General features: G+C 41.3%; 1 protein-coding gene across 2 annotated transcripts; it reads left to right on the top strand.

Moving 5' to 3' along the window:
- taf15 (TAF15 RNA polymerase II, TATA box binding protein (TBP)-associated factor) lies at positions 1-10,457 on the top strand. 2 transcript variants are annotated; one of them, XM_085245351.1, is made up of 16 exons: positions 44-184; positions 844-868; positions 993-1,029; positions 1,120-1,186; positions 1,565-1,622; positions 1,780-1,997; positions 2,082-2,235; positions 3,720-3,754; positions 4,313-4,345; positions 4,848-4,957; positions 5,403-5,532; positions 5,613-5,726; positions 5,817-5,886; positions 6,004-6,092; positions 6,528-6,645; positions 9,984-10,457. In XM_085245351.1, the coding sequence occupies exons 1-16, from the start codon at positions 175-177 to the stop codon at positions 10,021-10,023; spliced, it is 1,308 nt and encodes a 435-aa protein (XP_085101477.1). In that variant the 5' UTR covers positions 44-174; the 3' UTR covers positions 10,024-10,457. The 2 variants fall into 2 exon arrangements, with proteins under 2 accessions (XP_085101476.1, XP_085101477.1); XM_085245350.1 differs by lacking the exon at positions 3,720-3,754 and having other exon boundaries at positions 1-184.
- Positions 10,458-10,521: the final 64 nt, after the last annotated feature.

The raw sequence follows: 10,521 nt of genomic DNA, 5'->3' as shown, positions 1-10,521 counted from the left end.
GCTCCGGAGCGCCCCGCCCCGCATGCAAAAGCTGCTGCATTTAGCACAGATTCGCAGCGGCGTGTTCGGCTCTGCGCTGTTTGTTGCGCACTTTCAAGCAGAGGTTTTAATCAGCCACGACGAGAACCAGAATTCATCAGCTTTTAAACTACATATATATAAAGAGTACACACAATGGCCACTGGTAAGTGAGAACGCATTTTATTTCCGATGAGAAAGTAGGTCAAATAGCTTTGGAGCTAACGTTAGCTTGCGAACCGCGAGGCCAGAACCAGGGCTCCGTCTATTCCATGGAACGCAGGCTCTTTTCCCCCCCTCATTAATGCATGCAAATAATTTTATTTGTTTATAATTATTCATCTTTTCATTATGGGAAAGTGCTTCACGGCATCTTATTTTTAGCTGTACTTCAAAACACGAACTGTGGCTACAGTGGGCTTTGTCGGGGTGGCTGTTAGCAAAGAAAATTCAAAGCGTCTTTGTTATGGCGAAGGCTGTTGTTTCTCTTGCGGATCCAGAAGTATTTTGCTCTTGTAACGTTATCTTATATCCTGTGTTATAGTTAACTGTAATCGTACGTGCGTGTATTTTCATTACATCAGGCTGTGCGAAGAACAAGGGGTATTTTGAGCAGATCATTTGTTTCGTTTTCAACATTTAGTCTAAGCCAACGCTAAAGTGACCGCCATTTTCCCGGCTCGGCCTGACTAAGGGCCTGTTGGCGTGTTGCTGGCCTGCTTAAAGTAACCTATTTTTGCCTTTGAGGCCAGCTGCTTGGTCAGCTAGACATTTACTTCACTTTTTAGCAAACACATTTACACCACTGTGTTATTTTTGTTTCAGACTCAGGCTACGGTGGCCCGCAAAGGTAATGTGCAGACAAACTTTAAAGTACATACCCATGTTCAAAGCGTGTAACTGAACAACGTTTTAGCTTTTTGAACACATTTTAAACCCGGAAGCTAAATGTCTTTTTAACCATGTGTCTGCAGCTATGGTTCATATAGTGGAGGTCAGCAAGGCGGGCAGGTAAGACCTCTATTCTGGCTACTTGATGTAATAGTACAAGTTCATTTATTTTAAAGTAAAACCTGCTTAACTTATGCATTTGATTGGCAGGGTTATGGACAAGGAAATAGTGGCAGCTCCTATGGAGGACAGAATTATAGTGGCTTTGGACAGCAAGGTACAGTATGTAAATGCAATTTAAACACCTTTTTGTTAAACAGAGGCCACCTAAAAAGTGTCTTTTTTTTATCATTATTATTATTATATTACTTTTTTTTTTAAATATCAGTTACTAAAATGTCTTTTCACATCTAGTTTAGTTGGTGTTTAAGTTATGTGTCCTTTAAGATCTGGCATACGCCTGTGTCCACACACAAGTTTGGTACTGGTTTTTATTGTCTTTTGGTGGAAAGTATCCCGGGCACAGCAGAGGTCAGGATACTGTCCACTTTAGTACAATCTCATTTGGTACAGGTTAATTGTTTTATAAATTGTGAAATGCTAATGTGAACCTTGGGGTTGTTTTTAAACTTGGTTCATCTCTTCATCTCCACAGAAAATTATGGCCAGTCTCAGCAACCGAGCTATAATAACTATGGACAAGAGTCCTCTGGGTAAGTTCATAATATCTCTGTATTAGGGATGGGGTGTGTTTTGTGTGTGGAAATGGGAAAAAAATCCAGCAACGATTTGTATGTATGTAACTAATGCAAGATTTAAGGGGGGAAACATCCAGCTAATTCTGCACTTGGTTGACAATCTCCCATTCAGATATGGTGACAAGCCCTCCTATGGGCAGCAAGGATCTGGGTCTTATGGACAGCAAGGCTCCTACAGTGGTCAGGGGCAAGGTGGAGACAGTTATGGACAGGGACAGGGCGGTGGTGGTGGTAGTAGCGGATACAGTGGCCAGAGTGGTGGCAGCGGTGGATACGGAGGCCAAGGGCAAGGAGGAGGTGGTGGCGGTGGATATGGACGATGGAATGAAGGTATGCTAACTGGATCATAAAATCTCAATAAGTCTGTATTTGAAATTGGCCTGTGCTAAGAATTTCTTTTCTGACTTCCACCAGGTGGTGAAGGTGGTGGTCAGGGTGGGAGGTTTGGGCGTGACTATGGAGACCGTTCAGAAGGAGGAGGCTACAGAGGCAGAGGCCGTGGCGGCAGTGGCTATGACCGCAGTGGTGGATATGATCGTGGCGGAAGAGGCGGACCTCCTGGTATGGGGTAAGTTGCACAGTGCCACTGCCCCTAAGGTACCCTTTTTAACTGAAATATGAGAAATGACTTGTTTATAAGCACATCATCACCACTCATCAACTACAAACCATCCACATAGATGGATTTTTTTCACCACTCATCTGCTTTGTGCTCCAGATCCGCAAACACTGGTAATTTTTCTTCTTTTAAAACCTGAACGATCAAATGTTGCCGCAGGTAAAAAATTTCCCAAACATATGCTCCAGGTGCTCTGAGCCTTGATTTTTGTATTTTTAAATTTTTTGTGTGTGTGTGTGTGTGTGTGCGTGTGTTTAATCTCATAAGAGACACGCTGGTGACAAAATCCACTGTTAAGATTGTGTGATTTGTACTCAAGTGGTGGTTAATTGGAGCGTAGTTGCTCGACTCATTGGAGATCCACTCACTATCAATGGGATCTTAAGGTAAAAAGAAATGGAGATTGAATACAGCTGCCCAGATAAGAGCTGGTTGTGCAACTAACATACCCAGACTGACACAAGTTTTGTCCATTTGGCAACAAAGGTTGAAAAGGACCTCTTGGTGTTTTCAGAGACTTTCATCCAGTGGAATATTAACCTAAATGGTGCCATACCATTCTTCTTTTTCTTTTTTACTTTGGACTAATTTGTTACTAAAAATGGATTTGACTTTTTAACATTTAAACTGTGCCTCTATTGAGAGGAGGTAAATATAATCTTTATTTTTGGAGCCTGTACAGTCCGAAAGTGCCACATTTCTTTTTCATCCTTTAAACCTCCTGTTATGTTAAGATCTCGGTCTCAGTTAAATTTCCAGTAGCCACACGTTTTTAAGATGCCAGTAAGTTCACAAACTCCAGTTTTTGGTACTTTCATGTCTTATAATGACCACACAATGTACTGTGAGCAGTGGAAACTCCCCTGAGGTGATGCACTTAGACCTGGAGCCACATTTTCAGCTGCTTCACATTCAACAGGTTTCATTCAAGTGTTGTATATTTGACAATGGCGAACATGTATGTTGTGTTAACATGGATCTACATTTTATACTACAGGTGATTGAACTAAAACATGGACCTCAGTAAAAGGATCACATAAATGCACTCAGTGGAAGATTGCTCATTGGTTTGCTGCACCCCTTAACATCAATTTGGCTCATTTTGTTTAAAAAACAAAAAAAAGCTGTTTTTTTTTTTTTTCTTTTCTTTTTTTTCAGCTAATGGTATCTAATCTGGCCATGTGAAAAGTACCAAATTATCTGTAAACGGTGCCCCAGTGACATGTAATAACTACCTGATTGTTCAGTCAGCGCTGCCTAGTCGTCTGCTTATTGATCTCTAATGTCAAAGACTAACGCATTCATCGTGTGAGACATTTCCACCGTAGTCGCACACCCTGGCAGGAGTGCATACTGGTGGGGATGTAGGGGAGCTTTGAGCTCTCAGTTGGGACAAAGGAAAAGCCATCATATCTCCAATTTTTCCTCTGCAGAGGTGGTGACCGTGGTGGCTACAAAAATTACGGTGGTAAGTGACGAGCATCAGAACTGTGTCGGTGGGGGAGGAAAGAGTTTGAGTTAGGAAAAAGAAAAGAGGGTTTAAAAAAAGAGAGAGAGAGGAACTTCAGTGAATGCCACCATTTCCATGTCCAGATCCCAAGGGTACTCCACCTATTGCTATTTGTCATAATGGTAAAGAACATGGAGCTTGAGATGTAAAATAATGGTTGCATGGAGACAAGAGCTGATTGTAAATGAGAGGTGTTCCCAGGATGAAGAAGGAAAACTTTCTAAAACTGGAGACTTTATGGTGGTTTTCATTTCTGGTGTAAGTTCAAAAAAGAAAAGTGAGGGGAGGAAAAAAAAAAACAGAACAGTTCTGTTCCTGTTGAAAGGTGTTGGTATGTGACGCAATGGTATGAAAACACCCACCAGAAAGCTGTTAACATGGTATTTGGTTAATTTTCTTTGGTATCATTATGCAATGCTAGGGACAAAGTTAATACTTAATTATGTGAAAGCTCACCACGGAGTTAAAAAATCCTTTTTCACACATTCTCCTTCCATCCTCTTTTCTGTTTTCCAGGATCTCGAGACTACGGCTCAAGGGATGAACCAGGTGAGACTTAAAGTGGACATTAAACATGTATGGGCTAAAAGCCCTGCACTGAATAAGTTACATAAATTTTACACTGCCTGTGGAGCCGGATGTAAGAAACGAGTGTTTACGTTTTTAAAATGAGTTTGGCGCCATCTTGTGTACAGTCTGGGAGACTTCACCAGGTTGGTTGGTTGTTTTCGGCTAATACATCTGCATTGGTTTATGTTGCCTAACTAGCGAGAGAACACAACTCATTGTACAGCCAGAGGCAACACAAAGGTGACCTCTTGGACTCCTTATTTTTAGTATTTTCTGCTGAGTTGGTTCTGTTTCTAGTTGATTAACACAAGCTAATGTAAATTTGTTAGTCGGAACTTAAAAAAAACAGCCAACCTGGTCATGTCATGTACTGTTCTGTAAGACGGAGCCTAAACATGTTCTGTAATCTTTAAACACTTAAATTTGATCTGTTTTTAGATGAGGTTTGTTGACACTTTCTGTCGTCTGATCTCATCCACAGCTGGAGAGCAGGACAACTCTGACAACAACACCATTTTTGTACAGGGACTTGGAGAAGATGTCACAGTTCAGGAAGTTGGAGACTTCTTCAAGCAGATTGGCATCATTAAGGTACTGAGCGAATCTGAGACTGATTTCTTTTCATTTGACTGGATTTTTATTATACCAGATCAGTCCTTTCTTTATGCACCTGAAGCAACCTCTATCATTTTAATTTCAGTTATGTCTAATTTATAGCCACAAAACTGACAGTAGGGGTAGTGGATTACGATGCAATCATGTTGCCTGGCCTAATAATGGACTAAAATGATGTAAGCATTACAGAGGACCAGAGGGCTAATACTATTTATCTGTCTTTGATTCATATAGGCATCATCTACCACCTCTACTTCATTTACTTTAGTGTAATTAGGTTTCAGTTTTCCACCAGCACAAACACACACGATGCTAGTAGCATGGGCGTGTACTCGTGTAGGTATTCATTGCAGCAGACTCAGGCATTTAAAACAGTAAATGCAAAAAATGCTGATCATCTCGAAATGTTCTGTACTTTTAGGTGAATAAGAAGACTGGCCAACCAATGATAAACATCTACTCTGACAAAGCCACTGGGCGACCAAAGGGTGAAGCTACAGTGTCCTTTGATGACCCTCCATCAGCCAAAGCTGCTATTGATTGGTTTGATGGTAAGAGCCCTGATATGTATTTTTATTTCCTGACATGTTTCAGCACTGTTTTCACTGACCTGTTGCTTGTTTAATTTCAGGAAAGGATTTCAACGGCAAACCCATCAAAGTATCATTTGCCACCCGCAGAGCTGAGTTCACACAGAGGGGTGGTGGTGGTGGTGGTGGCGGCGGCGGCAGAGGGGGGCGAGGAGGTGGGTGTTGCTCAGGCCGTCATCTGGGTTCAAATGATATACAGTTGGTAAATTACGTTACCTGTACTGATGATGCATCTTGGTTGGCAGGTTTCAGAGGTCGTGGTGGTGGTGGACCCAACTTTGACATTAAAGGAGGAGACTGGCCTTGTCCCAACAGGTGAGGATTTTAAACTTTTTTTTTATTTCATTTCTTAATGTTTATTAATAAAAATTCAACAGAACATGTCCATTTGGCTCAGTTGCATTTCTAAATGCCTGGATTTCCTTTCCTCAGCTCTTGCGGCAACATGAATTTTGCCCGGCGGCAGGAGTGTAACAAGTGTGGTGCACCCAAACCAGGAGATGGAGGATTTGGAGGTGGAGGTGAGTGCTTTAGAGATGTTCTTTTACCTGAAATGTTTACAGGATTGGAAAATGGTCCCTGTAGCTTTAGCGAAAAGAAACCTGGTAGCAGGAACATGTTTCTAAGTATGGCTAAACTTGCCAAATTCCTTTTTTTTATTATTTTTTTTTTTCTCTCTCTCTCTCTCTTCCCATCCTTTGTCCAAATCCTTATTGCTCAATTTTTATGTTAATACATTTAGTAATGGATTAAAGGCTTTTGGGTGATTTCAGTTTTGTCATTTTATAAATGCAAGAAACTCATTTTTATTGTAATGAAAACGCAAAGTTTAACATAGGAAATAACAGCACCACTTCAGAGTAGTTGCATGTGTTAAAGACTTAAATTGTTAGGCTAGTTTGTGCTCTAACCTGTCACGGACCCATTTGTGTTGTCATGTCATGATGCATTTGCAGATCGTGGAGGCAGAGGCGGATATGGAGGCGACAGAGGCGGTGGCTTTAGAGGGCGTGGAAGTTTCCGCGGGGGTGACCGCGGAGGATTTGGAGGTGGCGGCTACAAAATGGGAGGAAGGTCAGTTGAAGACTCTTGGCTGTTGCAGTAGTGTCATTACAGCAGGGTGGTCCATCTACTTTGTTGCTTGGTTTAAAAAGTGGTGGTTTCTTGTGAAATGGCTCAAGCAGTGATTTCACTCCTTGCCCAATCAGTGTCGTGCAGTCTGTCACATTTTTGCTGGCTGAGGGGTGCTCAAGTACCAGTACCTAATGGAAAACGCTTAAAAAAATAAATAAAATGGATGGACTTAGAGTAGGTGTTAGTGGAAAAGAGACTTTAGACCAGGGGTGGGGGAACTCCAGGCCTCAAGGGCCAGTGTCCTGCAGGTTTTAGATGTGTCCTTGATCCAACACAACTGATTGAAATGGCTAAATGACATCCTCAACATGTCTTGAAGTTCTCCAGAGGCCTGGTAATGTACAAATCATTTGATTCAGGTGTGTTGACCCAGGACGATATCTAAAACCTGCAGGACACCAGCCCTTAAGGCCTTGAGTTTCCCGTATCTGCTTTAGCCACTACTTTATGGCCAGAAGAGGGCGTACTCTGCCCAAAAATGACTATAGTTTGTCTTTTTCAGTAAGATAAGACTCTATTGATCCCAAGACCAGGAAATGTTTGCGTCACCTCAGGTACAGATATCAGAAGGAAATACAAATAAGTACAATTAATGAAAAAAAGTAAGATAATACACTAGGGCTGCTCTATTATGGCAAAAATGATAATCACGATTATTTTCACTAAAATTGAGATCTCGATTATTTGACGATATTTATTTAACCCTTTAAGACCTACTATAGAACCAAGTCCGCCAGAGCTTGTATTATTTTTTCAAATGTTGTAGTGCCATTTGTGGGAGCATTTCAAGTTGCTATACAGCTGTTATAGCCCATATTTTAATAATATGTATGCATTAAGTCCATAGTAACTACATTAATTGCAAAAAAGTGCAATAAACTACAAAAAAATTGAAAATCGTTTGGTTTTTTTTACATATATTTCTACTTGGAGAAATTTAAGAGGTTTATCCCTCAAAACTTTAAATACAAAAAAGTTGCAAAAAATAGTTTACAACAACAGGAAATTTATTTTGAGTGTCTTCATAGTTTTATTTTGGAGATACACCAATTTTTATATACTGCAGGAAAAACAAAAAAACAATCCTATGATGCAAATTTGCAACGAAAACAGCATGTGCATCAAAACAAACTATTTCCAGCAGTGCAATTCGAGTTCTAAACATCCCAGCAACTATTCAGAAAAGTCAAACATGACCAGTATAGGCTTTTAAGGCCTACAAGTAAAAAACTACATTTTCCGCTAAAATGACGTCACTTCCAGTTTTGGGCAGGAAATGGCGGACATGCGACAGTTCGCGCTGACGTCTGTTTCACTGTGGGAAGTGTTACAAACAGCTGATCGGATCAGCAAAACGTGTTTCTGGAATATTATGTTTTTGTTCCTGCAAGTGCTTTTTATGCAATTTTTGCAAAGCTTTATGTGGAAGGAAACCGTGACCGAGGACAAGCTGATGGCATCAGATGTAAGTACAACTCCTCCGGTTTCATATGCAAAAAAAAAAAATATTGCGCTAGCTTACACGGTTCAGGTTCTACAGGGATTTAAAAATAGTTACACAAAACGGAGCGTGCTGCTCTGACCGGCTTTAAAGGGTTAACAATGACTTTAAAAAATAATATAAAATAGTGTGCAACACCACTGATGTTTTTTTTTTTAACCTCTTTTCAACCAACAGCAGTCACTCTCCTCTCCAAATAACTTCTGCTTAGCTTTCCGAGCTTCCCTCGGGTCCTCTTAATCAGCAGTCCTCAACCTTTTTTGCGCCACGGACCCGTTTATGCCCAACAATATTTTCACGGACCGGCCTTTAAGGTGTCGCGGATAAATGAGGGAGGGGCTAATAATCGGCTCAGTCATTTTTAATGATCGTTGAAAGCCCAGATCGTAATCGTGATTAAAATTCGATTAATTGAGCAGCCCTATAATACACTATATGCAATGGTAGCATACACAGTATGTGATTATGGATATGGTTGGAAATATGCAAGACAAACTATATAGCTTGACATAACTATTGTATGTCAATGTTATGTATGTATAGACATGTACACACTAAATATACATATACATACATATATACTTGCACATGTCCATACACATGGAAGGTCCATTATGCATGAAGTGGTGACCGTGGATGTTCACAGTGTCCAGTGCCTTATGACATCGTGATTGAGGAGTTATAGAGTCTAACTGCTGTTGGGATGAATGATCTGTGAAAGCGCTCCTTCCTGCAGCGAGGGTGTTTCAGTCTCTGACTAAAGGAGCTGCTCAGCCCACTCACATACTCATGCAGTGGGTGATGTGGGTTGTTCATGATGGATGTCAGCTTTATTAACATCCTCCACTTGCCAACCACCTCCACAGACTCCAGGGGACATCCCAGCACAGAGCTAGACCTCCCCACCAGTTTGTCAATCCTGCTCCTGTCCCTGTCCGAGCATCCACTCCCCCAGCAGGCCACTGCATAGAAAAGGGCAGATGCTACCACAGTGTCATAGAATGTCCTTAACAGAGTCCTGCAGACTCCGAAGGACCTCAGTCTCCTCAGCAGGTGGAGTCGACTCTGGCCCTTCTTATACAGGATGTCTGTATTTGTAGTCCAGTCCAGTTTATTGTTGAGGTGAACACCCAGGTACTTATAAGAGTCCACTATCTCAATGTCTTTCCCTTGGATGTTCACCAGTGTTGTAGGAGGTGACTTCCTCCTGAAGTCTATGATCATCTCCTTTGTCTTGTCGGCGTTGATTTGGAGTACATTGGTCTCACACCAGCCAACAAAGTCACTGATGACCCCCCTGTATTCCTGATCATTCCCGTCTGATACGCATCCAATGATGGCTGTATCATCTGAGAACTTCTGTATATGGCAATCGTCCAAATTATAACAGAAGTACTTTGGCAGTATGATCTTCAAGGAGATTAAACTGCATTTTGTGGTGTTAGCAAGCTGTGAGTGAAATTACACAATCCAAGGAGCCCCTAAGTGTTCCAGGTGTCTGAATATTCACTCTGAATTGTGTTTGGTTTGGCTTCATAGCAGACTTGTTTATTGCTCTACCCTGAAGGTGACATGCTGCATTAATGGCTTTCTGCTTTATTGAAATCAAGCTCTGCTGCTCATTTAAAATGTGAAGGCCTGTGCGAATGAGAAGTTGACATTATGGCTCACCTTCATTTGCCGGCTGATTCCGGTTTTTATCTCAATGACATTAGCACATGTGGGTCTTCGTTAAAATGCAGCCCGAGTAACAGACATCTTTGTCTTCTCCCCTCAGAGGTGACCGCAGGGACGACAGAAGAGACCGGCCGTACTGAGTGCTCCAAAGAAGAAAACCATTCCAGCCCCTAACTTTGCCGTGGACGGAGGATTTAGATTGGAGGACTAACTGGGTGTAGGAGAGGGGAGGGTGTAGATGAGACAGATGTGATTTTTGTCTACTGTAGCTGGTGCATCCTAAGTATTACTGTTCTTCTGTGATTCAGGGATGTGTTGAGCTTATGTAAAGGGGCTGATTGGCACCTGTAGGCATGTGGTCTTTTGTTTTTGTTTTTTTTCTCCCCTTTTTGTTTTTTGTTTTTATTTCTTTGTACATCTTTTTAATTTTCTGTCAGATTCTAGTTGCTGATGTTATGTGAGGTAGACTTCATACCATTGTTTTGTATAAACGGAATAAAATGTTTTACTTGGTTTTCTTTTTTTCTTTTTCTTTTTTTTTCTTTTCCAAAATTATATTAAACTGTGATCTTTTCTCCGTGCTCCGTGTGAGTTCATTACACACTAACCTCTTCAGCACTAAAGAAACAGCAAACTGC

The sequence above is a fragment of the Mchenga conophoros genome, linkage group LG14 (genome assembly GCF_057382185.1).
Source record: "Mchenga conophoros isolate Kocher_MC1m ecotype Shallow Benthic linkage group LG14, M_conophoros_male_GT1.1, whole genome shotgun sequence".
Taxonomy (NCBI): domain Eukaryota; kingdom Metazoa; phylum Chordata; class Actinopteri; order Cichliformes; family Cichlidae; genus Mchenga; species Mchenga conophoros.
The sequence above is the reverse complement of the archived record's forward strand: the minus strand, read 5'-3'. Positions and strand labels throughout refer to the sequence as shown.